General features: G+C 37.7%; 1 protein-coding gene across 3 annotated transcripts in view; it reads left to right on the top strand.

Annotated features, from left to right (window-relative positions):
• CACNA2D1 (calcium voltage-gated channel auxiliary subunit alpha2delta 1) overlaps window positions 1-19,553 on the top strand; it is a 359,015-nt gene that overhangs the window by 164,939 nt on the left and 174,523 nt on the right. For all 3 annotated transcript variants that reach the window (XM_063396985.1, XM_063396984.1, XM_063396986.1), the window contains exon 4: window positions 3,405-3,464. In XM_063396985.1, the coding sequence (XP_063253055.1) occupies window positions 3,405-3,464 (60 nt within the window). The remainder of the gene's footprint in view (window positions 1-3,404; window positions 3,465-19,553) is intronic.

Here is a 19,553-nt window from a genome sequence, read left to right as displayed (position 1 = left end):
TCTAAATATACATTTCAGCTAAAGTATTGGATACATTGCAGATAAAATTTTTAACAATTGATCAAATAACTGAAGCAACGACAACAAAATACTGACTTTCGGACAGTAGAGCAAAAGGCAAAGATTCTTCATGTAAGCAGTGATGACGAAATCAAAAAGGTATCTCAGTTGCTGGAACCTGTATGCATGGTTCTCTCTTGTTGTAATGTGTACTTTCATTGTTGTTGGGTTTGAGGTTCTAGGAGTAAAAGAACAGCTGTTTTCTCTTTGGTTATTACTGTTTCTTAAACACTTGGACTTTTGTATGAGCTTGATTACCTTTAACAGAGCTCTGTACAGATGCCCTGAATGCCAGCCTATCATTTTGGAGGCTGTTTTAAGGTATAAAGTGCTGTAGATATTGCATGTAGCTATTTTGTGGTTATTTTAGAAGGTTGCTTCAGCAATTAGGATGTGTTCTAACTGAAAAAGGAATGAAAAAATCTAAAGGAGAAGAATAAGAATACAGTATCTATTTTTTTTTTCTTAATTTGAGACAAGAGTAAGCAATCCAAAACAACTTTTTTTAAAAAAAAATTGCTTTAAGCATTTTCACTTTATAGTGCAGATTAGCTAAGAAATCTCCAAGTAGAGGTGAGGAGCTTCAAGAATGGTTGGAGTTCTTTCCACGGAAAATTCTTAGTAGTGTTAATGATGAGTATATATTTCTCTCCATAATCCAGATATTATTTTGTGCATTTGAGTTCTGCTGTCTTTTGTGGTTCTCAGAGTACCTTAAGGCAATGAAGCAGAGTATGAAGGAAATCTGAGGGCAATATTAACTGCAGCTATTTACACGTGTAATAACTGTTGTATCTTGCTTTGCTACAGTGTAGTGCAATATAACTTAATAATCTTGAATTTATCAGAGGATATATAAATTTAAATGCAGAACAGGCTGAATTGAGGGAATAAATTAGATGGACAAAGTTGTTCTGGTATATTACCAAAAAAATGAAAATGCTGTTGATGTTTGTCCAGTGCAGTCAAGAGAGAGCCTGTGCTTTTTTCCAGTTTAATGTATGAAATTACATCATAGTTTTTCTTTGGTTAATGTGGTGCTTGGTCACTGTAGATGTAACACAGTAACACTACAGTAAGCAGGGCTGTCAGGTGCTGGTAGTTTTCTGTTAGCTAAGAATCATTTGAATTGACAATAAAACAATTGAGTGACAACACATTTTATGGCAGTAGAGCACACGTTTGTTGAGTTTTTTTCTGGTTTTAAAGAATGATTTGAAACCTAAAAAAAGGAGAAGATTCTAAGTTCTGATTTGTGTAGGCCTTGGTTTGGAAAGACAGGTATCTATCAGGGAAAACTGGAGTTTCCCTTGGAATGGAGAATATAAAAACCCCTCCCTCCAAATTATTATTATTTTTCAATTAGGAGCTTTCAGGCAAAAAATATGGGAATAGGAATAACAGTTATTTACTAGGAATATTAAAAAAAAGTAACAAATGCAGTATACAAAAACAAACAAGCAAACAAACACCCTAGAAAACCCTGGCAGAGTCAGAGATACCACCTGACACCCTGTTGTCAGGGTGTTGGAAGCACTCCAAATGAGTCTTTCTGGAGTAACAGATGTTCTGTGAAGTAGAGATGATCCTGTAGTAAAAAGGGTCAGTGCTGGCGAGACAGGTCTGGCCTTCCTCTGGGAATCCAGTGGAAACAGGCTACCTTGCTAGTTGGGATTGGAGATTTTATCTCAGTGGAAAGGCTTTGGCTCCTCCCCCTGGGTGGAGCATCTCCCAATGGGATGAGGTGATGTTATCAGTCATGTGAGAGGCCTTCAATGGCCCATTCACAGGGGATGTCCCTCGGAGCAGGGTGGGTGGAGGAAGAGATAAGGAGGCCCTGCCTTATCTGGTGTTATCAGGTGTCCCATTAACAGAAGGCATCTGCCCTCTTTCCACCCCTAGAGTTACAAGAGATAGAGAACAATATCTCCCAACTGGCTTCAACAGCTGAAAATAGAATACTTATCTTTGGTTACATTTTTCAACCCAAGACAGTGTATCAATCATTGTGAGAGCTGTTGGGGCAGGGAGAGGGGTTGCCCTCAGGGGATGAGGTAGCACAGGCTGTTGCAATCTGGGACAGTTCTGAGGTGAAATTCTGACAGCACCCTGTCTGGAACTCCAGCTTTCATGGAGGTGGGAATATTCTTTTGGTTTTAGCAAGAACTGACAAGGTGGCTCAACTGAAAGTGTGACTTGGACACCAGGTCATTTTGTGTAGGGATTGGTCTGAATATTAAAAGGCTCATCAGACTTACTGTTACACAGTAAGCATTTTCATCCCTACTTATCTGGTGGACATAGACAGGCCATGTCTGCCAGAAGGGGACAATGACTCCCTGAAAACAGTTGCTAAATTTTTTTTATTGTGTTGTAAAATAATTGAGTTCTAAAAGTAAGTCACACAACAATTAGCACATGGATGAGTCCACATAAACTACATTCACATCAGGTAGCTGCATCAGAGTGAGCTGCTTGCTTTAGGGAGGGGTGGATCTGTGGGGTGGGGGATTGGTGTGCAGCTTACCTGGAGAACATGCATCACCTTGGCAACTTCTATATGCAAAATTGTAGTAAAGTCCTTAGAATTGTGTCCAAACAGCACTTTTTCAAAGACTTCAAATTCTGTATGAGGAGGAACACATTGTCGAGTCTAATGGATGTATCTGTACAAGAGATTTACTTGAAAAAGCAAATTCCTGTACATTGTGCTTTGCTTCCTGTGGGGCTAAGTGAATAGACTGGTTTTTATTCAAAGTATTAAATATGGGAAAAATGCCCTCTAGGAATGTGTCTGTTACTCTCCAGCTACTAATTAATCCATGAGATCAGACTCCAGCTAGTCCCAAATTTTTGGGACTTTTTATGCATCCCTAATAATCACAAGGCTGTCAGTAGTTTCTATAATTGAAGCTAAATGATATAACAGAGAAATGAATGTCCATACCATGGTGTTTTAATATTTTAATATGTACTTGTCATTAGATAGTGAATTAAATTAATGCACATAAGACAAGGTAGTGTGTGTAAAGAGAGAGTATTTTTAGCAGGATGTTGATGGATTTTGAACTTAAGTTGAACTTCTTAAATTATATTCGAGTGAGGGTTAAATTTTGTAATGCATTGGAGTACTTAAATATCAAATAATACAGAAAATTGCATTTTTTGGATGAGATGGTTAACCTTGACTCAAATATACACAATTTTCAAATAAATGCAAAAAGCATAGATATAAAATTTATAGAGAGAAAACATGCATGGGAAAAAAGTAAAAGAGAAAGACTTTTCTGTGTAAAGAGTCAGTAAAGACTAAAATTTATGTCCTCTCTCTCTTTATTCTTCAGCGCCTTGCTAAAGAAGCAGAGAAGTATCAAGCATCGCATCAGTGGAGGGATGAGTTTGGGGTAAGCTTCAGTTTTTCTCCTTTTAACCTTCTTGGATTTTTCCTCTTTGAAATGTTAACTGTAGTCTTACAAATATGTTGTTTATGTGTCTGCTGCAGAAGGGGTTACTGGCTATGAATAGGCATGCTGTTTAATTCAGTAAACAGTCTCAGTCAGGGTGTCTAGAGAATAAAGTGAACTTTTCCCTTCAGAAGCTCATAGGGAGCTTCACAGACCCAGGGATGCAGCTCTGAGTTGTACACAAGACATCTGTTTGTTTTGACAGACAAGGAATGATTACAGAGAAGACATCTGAGTGATGATTGCTATCAGTTAAAAGTGTGCTTATTCCCAACACTGAAACAGAATCCTAGAAAAGATTTTTACAAGTTGTCTTTCTCTTATGAAAAGGGAAAAACCAAACAAACAAACATACAAACAAACAAAAAGGAAAAAAACAATATCGAAGGATTTGGTTATCTGCATGACTTGGGAGTCATAAACTTTTTTTTAGAATACCTTTCCATATTTTAATAACTTCATCTCTTCTTTCAATATTCTAGTACCGCTGAAAGAGGCCCCAACCAGGTCAAACATTAAATGATCTTCTTTAGTCATTTCAGGCTTTACTGAAAAACAAGTGACATAATTTTAAAATGTACAATATTGATTATTTTATTATCAATCTGGCCAAATTAATATTGTGCTGCATGATTATAAGCCTCTTAATTTTTAGTTATAGTCCCAGTCTGAGAGTCAAAGTTACTTATTATGGCTTTTCATTCTTTCAGAAATAAAAGCAGATGGCACTTTTATGTGATGCTGCTACAAACCTAGACTGTGTTTGCACATCCACAAGAATCACAGTGGCACATTGTTAAATGCTCAACTGTTTTCTAAGAATGTTGTTGGGGTTTAACCCAGGTAGAAGCACCTGCACTGCACAGGCACCTGCTCACTCCCACTAAACAGGGGTGGGGGAGACAACTGCAAGAGTAAAAATGAGAAAATATGTGGGTTGATACAAAGAGTTTCATAAGTAAAGCAAAAGTTGCATGCAGAAGGAAAGCAAGAAAGGAATTCCTTCATCACTTCCCATGGGCAGGCAGGTGTTCATCCATCCTCAGGAAAGTGGGGCCCTTAACGATGAGTTGTGAAGACAAACACTGTTGCCCTGTTTTTTCTGAGATTTTTGTAAAGCCTTCTACTTGCTTATAAGATGGAGTCAGTTCTTTAGCTACTGTTGTGATATTAAGGGTCAGTTTTTCACTTTCTCGCGCTTTGGAACATAAACAACCTTTCTTGTTTTTGTTCACTGTCCTTTGCTTACGTATTTCCAGCCTGAAAACAATGTTGGTTGACAGCTGGTCTGGCCAGTGGGGTGAAGGGGTAGTAACCCCAGGAGCCAATCTGCTACCAGACCCACAAAATTATAAAAGGAAAAGAAATAAACAGGCTGGCCCCTTTTTTTGGTGGGGAGCAGCTTTTCACTGAAGACCTCTGCCTCCGTGTCGTTGATTTTTGCGTTCCGGGCAACAAAACACCGTTGTTCAAAAATTCCACCCTTTCCTTCTTCCTTCAGTGTAATACCCTGAGCACAGTGCCTCATGGTATGGAATAGCCCTTGGGTCAGCTGGGGTGAGCTGTGCACCCCAGCTCCTCCCTGGGGGGGCAGTGTGAGAAGCAGAAAAGGCCTTGCCTGGGCTAAAGCACTCCTCAGCAATAAAAAACCACATCAGAAGTGTCCAGTGTTCCCAGGACAAATCCAAAATATAGCCCATTCTTCATTGTGCCAGGTACAATGAAGAAAATTAGGTCTAACCCAGTCAAAACCAGCAGAAGTGTTCATTCTGATCCAGTGTTACTCAGGCACTTGGAGATCTGAAAAGAGATAAAAAAGCTCCTAAGGTCAGGCCATGTAATTCAGATAGGAGTCACTGACTGCAGAAGCACAGAGTGTCTGGACACAGCCTGAATGCTTTTAAGTGTGCTCTCTGCACAGGCACTGCTTCCAGTACATGGTAAAACAAGAATGCATATTCCAGGGAGATGCTGTAACAAGAATGCTGCAGCGACCTTTTCTGCTAATCTGTCTCTCTTGTGACTAGAAAACAAAACCTGCAGTCTTGATGGATTCAGTGCAGAACAGTGTGAATACAGTCAGAATCTCATTCTAATAATTTTGCTTCTGTGCTATAGTCTGGCAGAATGTCAACACTGCCTCAGCTTTTGTTTTTCTTTTTTACCTTTTTTTTTCACAGTAGAAGTCGAGTAATACCAAAGAGGCTTCAGGTTTTATCTGAGTTCATTGCCAAGGAGACATCTCAAAATAATTTGGAAATGTGATTTTATATTAATGTTGTGGTTCAGGCAAAGACTATGGCCAGTATTGGAAAAAAATGCTGTTGGATTTATAATAAAGTAACTGCAAACTGAGATTGTCCTTTACTGTTTTGAATTTGGATCAGAACAGTGTGCACCATATAATAACCTTGACATAGGTTATGCAATTAAATTTAAAATAAATGTATTAAGCCTCTTATAATTTAATTTGTTCCATTTTTGCCAGAAGTAATCTTTCTTCTCTTCTGGCCTACTTTTTAGAAAATGCCTGCTCAAATTAGTTTGCACACAGATCTTTCTGATAAACTTAATTTTAGGAAGGCTCATTCTCCTAATGTCTGTGATGGAAAATAGAAAGATAGACCGTAAAACTTTCTGCAGTTAAGGGTTCTTTAAGTACTTCTGATAACATTATGAATGGTCTATATCATGCTGCACAAGGTTCATTTCTCATCCAGGATTTGGGTTTGGGTGATGAAAACCCTTCCAGCAGCATTGCACATGAGTCACTGTAGAATGAAACTCATGGGACAAGCTATTTCTGCTTTTAATGAGCATGTGATCAGCAATGTCCTTGGCAGTCAGGTTGCAGCCAAATAATAGCCTGTGGAGTTTTAAGGAGAAAATATCACAAGCATTCCTTCTGGGGATGTGTGTATGGGCTGAATTGAATGGGACATACACAAAAGGGGGCAAAGAAGACTGACTGTGAGACCAAGGTATGTAAAGAGCTACAAGGGATGTGTCAGTCAAAAGACCACCAGGGTGCCTGTTCTAACACCTTATTCTAAATAAGAGTGGGTTTTGCACAGTTCACAACAAAAGAATTGTGCAAGCATTAAAGGGTTTAATTTTTTAGGTTAATGTCACAGTATAATAAAAAATTCAGCCTCTTAGATATGGTCTTTTGAAGTAAGCTACTACAGGAAAAAAAAACCAGATTTACTCCCACTGACTATATTTTTTTTTTTAATTTCACCTCATAATTTAGTGTAAAGACTGTCCAAATTGTCTGAAGAAAAAAAAATTTGCTTGTCTTTTAGAAAAATAGTAGGGAGACGAAACTATTTACAGACGTACAGATCCACATCTACTAAAATCCCTTTTCTGTACTATTTCTAATTGAATGAGAGTATAATTTCTTCCAATATTTTAGTTACTATGGTATAATAAATTCCAACTCCTTCAAGCAGACCAAACAATGAAAAACAAAACAAAAACTTAAATTTTGAGTCTCTTATAAATCACAGAATCACAGCATGGTTTGTTTTAGAAGGGACCTTAAAACTCATCTTGTTCTGATCCCCCTGCCATGGGCAGGGACACCTTCCACTAGACTGGATTGCTCAGAGCCTCATCCAGCCTGGTCTTGAGCACTTCCAGGGAACATCTCTGGGAAACGGGTGGCAGTGCCTCACCACCATCACAGGAAAGAATTTCATCCTAATGCCTAATCTAAACCTACCTTCTCTCAGTTTCACAGAATCACAGACTGTGCTGAGTTTGAAGGGACCCTTTAGGATCATTGAGTCCAGCTCCTGGCCCTGCACAGGACACCTCCAGAATCACCCCTGTGCCTGAGAGCACTGTCCAAACACTTCTTGAACTCTGCCTGGCTTGGTTCTGTGACCACCTCCCTGGGGAGCCTGTTCCAGTGCCCAGCCTCTCTCTGGGGGAAATACCTGTTCCTAATATCCAGTCTAAACCTCCCTCACTCAGCCTCAGGCTGTTTGCTTGAGTCCTGTCCCTGGTCACAAGAGTGAAGAGATCAGCACTGCCCCTCTGCTGCCCCTCGTGAGGTTGTTGGAGACCACCCTGAGGTGTCCCCTCAGTCTCCTTTTCTGCAGCCTGAACAAACCAAGTGGCCTCAGATGCTACTTATAAGGACTCCTCTGGCCTTTCTTTGGATATTCTCTAATATCTTAATGTCCTTTTTTTTTATACTGTGGTGCCCGAGGCTGCCCCAGTGCAGAGCAGAGTGGGACAATTCCCTCTCTTTCCTGGCTGGCCATGCTGTGGCTGATCCCCCCAGGACAGGGCTGGCCCTCCTGGCTGCCAGGGCACTGCTGGCTCATGTCCAGCTGCCCACAGACCAGGACCCCCAGGTCCCTTTCCCCAGCACTGCTCTCCAGCCTCTCATTCCCCAGTCTAAAACACATCCAGGGTCGCCCCATCCCAGGTGCAGAATTTGGCACTTGCCCTTGTTAACTTGATCAGGTTGGGGGTTTCCCATCCCTCCAATGTGTTGGGGTGTCTCTGCAGGCCCTCTCTGCCTCTGATGGAGTAGACAGTTCCTTCCTTCTTTAGTGTCATCAGCAAACTGACTCAGTATTCCTTCAAGTCCTGTGTCCAAGCCATTGATGAACGTGCTGAAGAGAACCAGGCTGAGGATGGAGCCCAGTGGAACCCCACCAGTGACAGGTCCCCAGCCTGGTGTCCCCTCTTCACTGTAACCTTTGTGCCTGACCTGTGAGCCCTTTGCTCATCCACTGTGACTCGGTTATCCAGCTCTGAGCTGGACGTTTTGAAAATTTAAAATTAATTAAAACCTCACATCCTACATATTTACTGTTAGTTTTAGCTAAGTGACCAAAAAATACCATGATTTTTATGGGTATTTTTAACTGATAATTAAATATCAAAATATTTTGGAAATTACTAATTAATTTACTAACGGTACAAAGTTATCCAGAGCAGTATTAATTAGGAATAGCAATTAAGAATACCAAATACCTTCTAAGTAAAAAAGAGGAAAAAAAAAAAGATACATTGGATTGTGATGTGTTTATTCCTGATGAAGCACAAAGCTGGTTAAAATAGTTGAACTGCAGTTTACTTGTGTGGCCTGAAAATAATACTTACCTGTTAGAAAACTATTAGGTACTAAGAGAATATTTGTGAAGTTTATGAAGGCAAATCAAAAGTGCTTATCTTCAGGCAAAAAGAGAAATCCCATTCTCTGTTTCCTACTCCATTTGTACTGCCCAATTCCCCAGCTGCCTGTACAGCTGGAGGAATTAAGCCTGCTTGAATATTTCAGATTAAAGCAGTTACAACTTAGAGGTACAAACCAATATACCTAAATGAAACAGCCTTGTCAGTTTGAAATTTCTTGTACACTACAGATTGAAAGGGGGATGTTTCTGACATTTTGATTGTCCAATTACTTTTCTGGCGTAGAGACACATGAGAAAAAAACGTATGCAAACTAGAAGAAAGAGGGGAGAATTCTGTATGAAGTAATTGCTGTTATTCCCCTAATGAATCGTCTACAATTACATTTGATACCACACTTGATTGCCCTGCAATGGTTGGTTAACTAAAGCAATTTTGTTTCCAATTGGGTTGCTGTTTTAATTGTACTTACACATGTATAAACATAAGGGATACCTCATTGGCATTTTAAAAGGGGAGTCTTTATGGATGGCCTATTAACATCCACTTATTTATACAGAAACTGAAGCTCAGACTTTTAACAATTACTTATCATATAAAAATGCCACATGAAGAATTCTTTCAATATGCCTTATCTTTTAAACAGTAGTGTCATTTTATATTCTTCAGTGAAAATGATGCTTTTCTACCTCTTAGTAATTTTGAGACATAATTTTCTCCAGTGATAATATGTAGGCTGGTATTCATGTACCAACTGGGCTTAAAATAATGACAGAAGGTCATGGGAATATTATTTTGGAGTTATGGCTTGTTTGTTTATCTTTTTTCTAGTAGAAATTTTGGCTGCATAAAACTGTAGTGAAAATTTGTTCAGCAAAGAAGCAGAAGATGAAAAGGATAACTAAGATAAAACAGGTTTCCTATCACCAGAGTTGATCCAAGCAGTGACCTGCAAGAGCAGAGCAGTAGTAGGTGTCTCTGTTGTATCTTGCAGTTTGAAGGTTTTCAGGACTGTCTGTAATTTATCATGGATGTCACAACAATCCTAAAACACTGTCTCTTAAAAGTCTCAGCTGGAAAACAAAGAAACAAACCAACCATGAAACTCTCAGCTTTGGCATGGTTTCATTATAAACATATTTTGTCTCTTAAAAGAAGGAAAACTCTGTAAAGAGAAGAAACTAGAATTCTTTTTTCTCTCATCTCTTCAGAGAGATGATGCAGTTCTCTCATGACTTGCCCCTCTGATAATTTCCTTTTGTTCAAAGAGCTTCTGTGAGAAATGATACAGTTGAGATTTGGCACCAGACCTGCAGTACGGGGAGCTGGTCCTCACAGGTGCAAAGTAGGTGTGGGATCCTTTCCTAGTAAGTCATATATACTCTGTAACTTTGTGAAAGTTATAATAACACTAAACACAGTCAAAGTGTCTAAGTTGTCTGTATCTTCACACAGTGCTTTGATCCAAAACTCAGTGAAATAAATCTTCCATTCATTTCGATTCATTTTGGAAATGCCTCACATTTCTAAAGCCTTGGTGACTTGAAAAAAAACCCCATCCAATTTATCAATTTCCATTGACAGATTTAAATAGACAGATGGTCAAGCTTCTAGCGAGGATCATGTTTTATTCTCTGAAGGGCTGTGTGCCACCTCTTCTGTGACCCGGAGCCTTCATTTGTGTATAATTTAAATTAAATGTGCCCCATCTCACTGAAAGGAATGCAATACCATTTTTTCTGCCAGTGATTGCACTTGGACATCATTCTACCCAGGCGATGGAGTTCTGAGTGTGTGCACTGGGAGTAGTAAGAAGGTAAGGTAAAGAGGAAATAAGGATAAATCATATTTACTGAAACTGGATGGGCTTAAGCGTTGTTCTTATATTTCTCTGATGTTTATCAAATCACATTATACCTTTTTAGTCATAGAAGTTTGCTGTGAATGTTGCAGGAACAAGCATTTCTGCTGTTCTCTATATTGTTTGTTGAGTGATACAGGACACAGATAGTTACAGCCTTTGGAACACATTGACTTCACCTTCCCAGGATCTCCATCATCAGAAAGGAGAGTTTCATCTAAGTGTAGAAATCCACTGTGAACATGTCCATGCTGAAGCCTCTTTGGAGATGTGGCATAAGCCTCACCAGATTAGTGCAGAATTTGTCTGGCATTCCCTCCTGGGGAACAAGATCCCTCTTTACCTGTCTGCCCCCAACATCCTGTCCCCTAATGTTTGGATTCCTGTTTCAAAAAGTCTCAGTGTGCCTTCTGATTTACGAATATCTAGCAGGCACTAGTTAGATAAAAGAAAAACATCTTAAAGACAATTAAAAAAAATACAAGTCATTAGAAATCTTTGTAAGAGTACTGTTGCTTGCTACCTTGCCTGGATTTTTATAACTTCCTAGAGTCTCTCAGGTGAGTCTTTCAGTCTAGTAATCATTGATTTTCCTCTAAAATATGAGCTGCCTTAGGACAGCTCTTCCATGCTTCTGTCCCATTATATATCTGATACGATCCTGTATAAGAATTACACCAATGAGTGTTAATTAATCATACTGGTAATCCTTGATTTTCTCTTTTCTTTTTTCTTTTCTTTTCTTTTCTTTTCTTTTCTTTTCTTTTCTTTTCTTTTCTTTTCTTTTCTTTTCTTTTCTTTTCTTTTCTTTTCTTTTCTTTTCTTTTCTTTTCTTTTCTTTTCTTTTCTTTTCTTTTCTTTTCTTTTCTTTTCTTTTCTTTTCTTTTCTTTTCTTTTCTTTTCTTTTCTTTTCTTTTCCTTTCCTTTCCTTTCTTTTCTTTTTCTTCCCTTCCCTTCCCTTCCCTTCCCTTCCCTTCCCTTCCCTTCCCTTCCCTTCCCTTCCCTTCCCTTCCCTTCCCTTCCCTTCCCTTCCCTTCCCTTCCCTTCCCTTCCCTTCCCTTCCCTTCCCTTCCCTTCCCTTCCCTTCCCTTCCCTTCCCTTCCCTTCCCTTCCCTTCCCTTCCCTTCCCTTCCCTTCCCTTCCCTTCCCTTCCCTTCCCTTCCCTTCCCTTCCCTTCCCTTCCCTTCCCTTCCCTTCCCTTCCCTTCCCTTCCCTTCCCTTCCCTTCCCTTCCCTTCCCTTCCCTTCCCTTCCCTTCCCTTCCCTTCCCTTCCCTTCCCTTCCCTTCCCTTTTTTTTTTTTTTTTTACACTTCAGGAATTTTAAACCAAATAGAAAGTGGATGAGAATGACAGTGGTAGCAGTACGATCAGAATTAAGATTATATATCAGCAGGGATTTTAAATGTGTAGCTATAGAGGAGCCAGCTTTTGGTTTTTAGATACTGGTTATTTACCATCTCTTAATATGCTCACCTTCAGTAAAGGAGTGTAACTTTATAATATAAATCATTGCAAAGATCTCATCTGTGCAGTGAAGTGCTTCACTGGTTGGAAACTTGCCAAAAAAGCTTTTAGAGTAAAGCAAAGAAACACCTTCAATCATTGTTGAGGGCTTTCAAGCATTCCATTTTATCTGAAAAATCAAATATGTTAAAGACATCTAATACACTTTTTACTTATTGACCAGGCAACTCATTTAAAAAATGTGCAGCTTCTGAAAGAGGTGGAGAGAAGGATCTAGGTAGGAAGAAAAAGAAAGGTGTGATTTCCATTATTAAGCTGCCATATGTATGCATTATCACCTTCATTTTGAATGAGGCTTTAATGTGCTTTCAGAACAAACACCTTATTAAAAGCAAGATATACCATTGTACTCAATTTATTAACACCATGTAGGCTCCTCAGTTTAAAACTGAGAAGTACAATATGCTAAGAAAAGCTTTTGCAGGCTGCTATTGTGCACATTTTCGAAGAGTTCATTGAATTTGTGGCACAGATGAACCTAACTGGTTTCTTGATGTTACCTTTCACCCTCAAATTCAGTTTCTCATGTCAGTCTGGGATAAGTAATTCACAGCACTGCTTTACTACCTTTGGCGAATCAGTAAAATCAATTAGAAATGGACTTCAAGGGGGTTGTTTATTTTGTCTGTATTTTCATTTCAAATTGTGAATATTTTCATTTCAAAACTAACAATATTTTTTTTCTGTGATTTTTCCTTGCCAGTATAACTAGGATTTGACTAGTTTCCTCACTTTCCCAGGAAAACTCATTCTCCTGTTGAAGTCACATATTATTCTGACCCTTTTTACACTGAATTTAGGAAATGTGCCAATGTTTTGGAAAAGGGAGTATTGACCAACTAAACTTTGCTGTCAATATTTGCCAGTTGGAAGAGAGAGGTTTGTTTGCTTTTTTTTAATTAAAATAAACAAACAAACAAACAAAACCCCTGATTGAATATTCACAGGAAGTTGATCAATAATATAAGACTCAAATATGACTTTTCCTAATGGAGGCAGACTTCTAAGTTTGAGAAATTCAGAAAATATTACAAAGGCTTGGTTCTTACTTCAGAGAAGGAATGCCATCCATAATAGTAAACCTTAGAGGTTTTTTTAAAGGAAATTAGATCCAAATATTTTTGAAATATTTCCTGCCAGAAAGAGCAAATCCTGTGAATATATATATGTATGGAATTCTACATGTGTTAATTCATATTAAAAATAGAACTTTTCTGAAAGTCTGAGCTGAATGAGTTGGATTTTTCTGAATGAGTTGGAGATAGGGATATTTGTGTGTTTCTTAATTTCCTTTACTTCTATTTTTTTTTTCAAATAGCAAAACCAGAGTTGTCCTGCAGGCCTGATATTTTACCTTCTTTTGTCTGAGGATTCCTGTAAGATACTAGATGAAAATTCAGCTTATCTTGGTCAAAGCTTATTACCTTTAAAAAAGGACCTAACAGGGGAGTTGGAAAGTTTCCATATCTAAAAGTTTGTAGACCTCTACACTCCCAAGAAGCCCTGTTCCTAGAAAAGAGGCTTATGCACTGGATGTGAACAGAACATGTTTGATGTCTGCACTCTTTTGCAGTTGCAATACTGTAGAAATTTTAATAGGTGTTTCATTTTACCTGGACTTTCAAATGCTCTGGGAGTACAAGACAATCTTATTACTAAGAGCTTCATTTTGCTCAAGAGATTTGGGAATTCTTATCTCTCCATCTCCTGAGTATAGTGTAATTCTCATTAGAATTAAAACAAAAGGTGAAAGTGTGTCTCTTTTATGTCCTTCAAACGATGATGTGTGATTGAAGTAGTGTCAGATATTTCTGTAGACTTAGCCACAAAGCAAGAGAGGTACGTAACACAGAGCAGAGAAATTCTTCAAAATTAGCAATATCCTAACATGTGCCAACATCATGCAAAGAAATACTTAAAAATTCTACCAGATTTGACCAGAAATGTAGCTGTTAAGTATTTCTTTCTTTTTTTGCCCAGTTAATTCTTGCTATGAGCACGTAAGAACTCTAAATAAATACACAAACAACCCTAGGTCTCATTGAAGGGATATTAGGATTTAGCAAGTCTTGAGCAGTCTGGGCCAGCTCTATGACTGTGATTAATGAATTTATGGAACACACTATCATTCTATTTTAATTTTCCCATTCATTAGTCACAAATTATAGTGCATTGAAATTCTGTGAATTGTAACTTTCTTGAAAATGTGAGAATAAATATAAAAATGTCCAGAACAGATCCTTGCTTTTAAAAGTGGGTGAATAATCCCTAATGAATTATTAATTCAGGTAGGATTGTTTTATTCCTTTGGGTATCACCACTTCTCAGGAGAGTAACTTCAGTTTTGCATTTCTTAAGAGTTACACAGGAGTACAGTAAAACTAAGAAGGTTGGCTCAGTTGATATTCTTCTGTACTTGCACAAAATTCTGATGTTTTCACCTCATAAAACTTTTTGTGCTTTGTCTGTGAGGTTTTTTCCTACATAAAAATTTAAAGAAAAACTTCCAGCAAAAGTTTTCTACCAGACTGAATATTCTCCATGTAGGCAAGTTTAATTTCATCTAATTTGCAATGGGCATCATAGTTTAAATGACCTTTAGACTTAAAGTATTCTAAAATTCTCATAGAAGTCTTGCCATAGCACTTCCCTATCTATAAGATAGAATATTTCAGTTTTATTTTAATAGTATTTGCAGATATTTTGTACTAAATCTGTGTTGCTGCAAAAACTGTGGTTGGGTTTCTTTTCACGTTTGGTGAAAGAAACAAAAAACCCCACAAACAAACAAACCACACAAAACAAACAAACAAACAAACAAAACCAACCCCCCCAAAAAAACGCTCCCCACACACAAAAAACCCAAACCAAACCAAACAAAACCAAAAAATAAAAACAAAAACAACCCAAATGCTGGATTAAGACTGACGTTTTTTCAAGACCATGTTATTAATATATTTATTAATCCCAAGTGATGGCTGCTGTTTCTTCTGCTGATGGTTGACTTTACTTCCCTTATTATAGGGATCACACCAAATGGGTGATTTAATTCCAAATACCTCCAGTCTCTCTCGATCTCTAATGTTTTGGGCCTGCATTAATTACATCAGGGCTGGTAGGAGTATGTGAGCATGTAAAACCTGCTGAGATGATGCTGCAGGCATGCAGAAAGCCAGACAGGGTATTACCTCCTAGAGACCTGAGAGTTGAGGATGTTCCTGGAGCATGGTGTGCCACAGGATGTGACATTGCTTGGGTGTCTTGGGGACAGCTGTAACAAGCACAACATGGATGAAAGCAGAGTGTGTTCAGGATTGATGTGTGTTTTATTTTGAAACACAGACATCATAGTCTCTGTGAAGAATAAAGCATGCTCTGTCCTGAAAAGTCCTGTGGTTACACATCAGTAGGCATCCTGTGTCAAGAATAAGCACCAAAAGGAAACATTGTTCAAGAGAAAATAAACCTATTTATAGCAATAGATATATAACATCGAAATATTAACCTTGAAAATTGAAAGGAAAAATCCATCAGTTTAATAAGTTCCTCAGACATTCAACCAACAGCAGTGGGGAAATATCACACTATTTCTGTGAAAATACTTAAATTTTATGAACTATGCCATGATTGTGAACTATGAATGCTGCTTTTATGAAAAATAACTATGACATGGACAGGACAGGACTTTCTTTACAGATTAGCATCAGTGGGTTTTACTGACATGATAATTCACTGCAGTGGTTACATGTACTAGTAAGAGCTGAGCAGTATAAATCCATATATCTAACTGAACTTGTGTATGTTTGTCAAGAATAGAATGCACTTAATTCATTCAGCTCCTCGTGTCATCTCTATACTGATAAGAAAATATTAAGATAAATACAACTGAATTCATCACATTCTATTATCTCTGCATGAGCTCTGCAATACTATATTTCCTAGAGCTTTAAATGTTTTAGTATGAAACAGAAAATAATCTTCTTTATTGCTTGAAGATAATGAATTAAAGCTTACAGGTTTCTGAGATGTAATGATATGCTTTTCCCTATTGCTCAGGGTTCGTAAACAACACTTAGGTGATATTTTAGCAATCAGACAAATTTTAAGATTGTGCTGGTCCTACTTAAATGGACAGGAGTTATATGCAGATATCAATTGTATAAATTTTCCTGTGTTTATACTTACACATGCATCTATATATGTATCTACATGCATATCTGCTGAAAGAGATCATCCAATAGTGTTTGTGTCTTTATGTCTATGAACATTTTTAGCTGAGTCTCTTGTTTTGGAGGTCTACAAAGGAGTAACACTGTGGGCTCAGATACTTTAAGAACAGTTCTCAAGTGGTTAAACTAGTATGTGCCTATAATTTTGAAATTTTGCCTCTTTCATACTTTAAACCCCAGGAATATTTCATATTCAGTGTGAGCAGAGCCTTTGTGGCTTACTGCAGAAAATAAGTCCTGGCCCTTGGGGTCACTGTGCAGTTGGCTAATGCTCACTCTGTGCATGGTTTATTTATGCCTGTGATTTTCAGTTCACTGTGGCCAAATAACACACAGACTGTGCTGATCTCATCAGGATGGTGGGGTTTAGCACAGAGCTGATAAAAGTGTTAGATCATTAGACAAGTGTTTAGAGGTATTTCTAGTAGATCAGCTGCTGAAGTCGTTCTGGAGGACTTTTCTAGGCAAAGAGTGGCTAATTTGGATGATATCTGCTCATATAGTTTTCTGTAGCTGTAAGAGTTGTCAGGCCATCACGTTCAGTGAACTTCCTAAAGTGAAACCGAAAGAAAACGATCTCTAGCAAGGTGGATTTCAAAGTTTGTAACATGAACTGTGTAAAATGAGAAAGGGGAATGGGAAGGAAGGGAGGGGAAAGAGGCCCAGGAAGTTTTGGCTGTTGCCAAAGAGGTCACTGACAGGGACAGTTTGGAATGGTTCCTTTGCTGCAATAGTCTCCTGCCTTTCTCCCCAGTTTTCATTGCTATGTCTGCTGTAGGTGTGAACATGGCATCATCCTTGGCAAGGCCCTTCACACTTTTTCGCAGCATTCCTTCTTTCCTTGTCAGCCTGAGTTTCCCATCTTCCATTATCCCTTTTTAAATTTGTAGTTTCTCCCTCTTGTGCTCTCCACAATCTCAGTTAATGCTTCTGTAGCACTGTGTAATGGTGCTGTGGAGAGCTGAGCTGAGATAGTCTCAAGCAACACGGCATAAATTCAGGGAACAAAATAACGCATTTCTTCAACTAAACCCAGTTTAATACATGCTTTGCAATTTACTTTTTACTCTCTTCTTCCCAGTGCTAAGCTCTTTCCTCAGTAGCCTTCTTCATTAGTGTTGAAGGAGCCTTTCTTTCTGACTGTCTTTTCTAACAAACACCTGCCTTAATTTAGTGGTTTTTGTTTTTTTTTACAAGAGAGAGCTATTTCGCTTGTTCAAAATTTCTCACATTGTGTCTTTCTTCACATCTTCACACTTCTGTGATGTATCTATCTGTCCACCCTGAATTTTAAAAAAGACATGAATTTCAAAGTGCTGATTTGTACAAGAATTTGAAAGTGAATAATACAGTGTAAAGGCCCAAACTTACATGTGTTACCATCGATTCTGATGGGAATGCTAAAATGCTGTAAACTTAAATAAGTCTCTGCCTAGAATAAGATTAATCTACATAAAACTTAAAATATTTTTTGAACTGTGTGCAGTTTTTGAACTAGAAGGATGTGCAAATCCTCACTAGATGATTCGTTCTCTGAGATGTTACAGCCCAGGACGGTTCCCAAGGACAGATTGCTGTTCTCTCCATCCCACTGACAGCCAGCAGCCATCAGTCTGGCTTTCAAAAGGTTTCTCTGTATTTCTTTCATTTTGTGGCATAAACATCAAATGCCTGATGAGTGAAAAACCCCTGTTGTGATCCGTGTAAGGAAACACAAACGCCTTTTCATTTAGTGCAGTTGTTAAGATAGAGAATGAGAAACATAATAACAAGATGTTGATAGAACTCTTAAATCCTATTTCTCTTCTGCATGGCTTCCAGCATACCAGTGTAACATCAATAATTAAGAAGAAAAGTAATTTTTGTTCTAATTATTTTTGATATGGACCTTTTTTCTGTCATAATTAACTGGAAAAGTCTTCATCATTTCATACTAAATAGTAAAAGGAATATTTTCCAGCTGCTGGCTTGCCTCATGCTACTGAGCTGCTTCTGAAATAAGGTGGGATCCTGAAGCTTTGCTTTAATGCAGTGATTGAGTGCAAGATATGCACAAAACAGCTGTCAAAACTGAATAATTAAATTATTATTCCTTTTGTTATTATTAATTATATTAATTAGGTGAGCTTGGGATAATTCTTAGAGCCTGGCAACTGCTGTCCAGAGTTGCTTTATTTCTAAGACATCAGAGATAGAGCAAAAGTAATTTAGATTAAAGTATTAAGAAAGATTTGTCTTTATAAGAGGCCCATTAAAACAATTATCAGTCAATATGCGAGATTTGTTACATGGGTAAGCCAAAGCAATCTGAAAAGAAAATGTAGCCTGACATGTTTTGAACTTTATTACCTTTTGTAAAGGTACTTTTCACACTTAGGAGGAAATTGAGAGATTTGGTTGTGTTTTTTCCTAATTTTCATGCAAATTGTGTAAGATGTGTTATAGCAATTGTTTTGGGGATTTTTTTTTTTTTTTATTTTATTTTATTTTATTTTTTTTGGTATAACTCTGGGGTTTAAGGACACATTTTAAATTACTGAATAAACTCAGTGAAGAATTGATCTAGATAGGGAAAGAAATCAATGCTTTTAAAAATAGAGATCACTGAATTTACAGGCCAGTGTCAGGATTGTAAAATGTGATCCAAATTTTGGATCAAACTTCCATAGTTTTCATATGAAAATTCATTTTTCTTGTGTTGCACACAATTGTAATACCCTCTAGAAATATCCTAGAATCTTCTTATATTTTAGTTTTACATTACAAAAATAAAAAGATGTATAGGGCTCTCTACTGTTGCAGTTTAAAGAAAGTTATGCAAAATGTTGGCACATTTCTATTCCAGTGAGATTCTTAGAAGACATTAATGTTATTTGGGTAGTATTGCTTAGAATTTAGTTGCAGTGACTTTATGTAGATATTTCTTGTGATACACTTTTTTTCTTTCTTTCTTTTTGTGAAGATAAGCCCCAAAGTGTACAAACTTCAGCCACTCTGATGGATCACCAAGAATTTACCCTCTTGAGTTTTGTAATTTGCATAAAATTTTATTCCTTTTTGTCACGACTGATTGCAGCATTGCTAAATATGGCCTTATTTGTTGGTTGGTATGGATAGAACACAGAAGAAATGTAACAAATTCATACACAATTTTTTGAGACAAATTCTACCAAATGTTTACTTCTTGCTTTGTAGAAAATATTTTTCTCAAAGGCTTTTGAAGATTTGTTGGAGTTGGAGGACTGGCATATTTTCTAT

This window comes from Prinia subflava, chromosome 4 (genome assembly GCF_021018805.1).
Source record: "Prinia subflava isolate CZ2003 ecotype Zambia chromosome 4, Cam_Psub_1.2, whole genome shotgun sequence".
NCBI classification, from domain to species: domain Eukaryota; kingdom Metazoa; phylum Chordata; class Aves; order Passeriformes; family Cisticolidae; genus Prinia; species Prinia subflava.
Note: the sequence above shows the minus strand (reverse complement) of the source record. Positions and strands in the feature narration are given on the sequence as shown.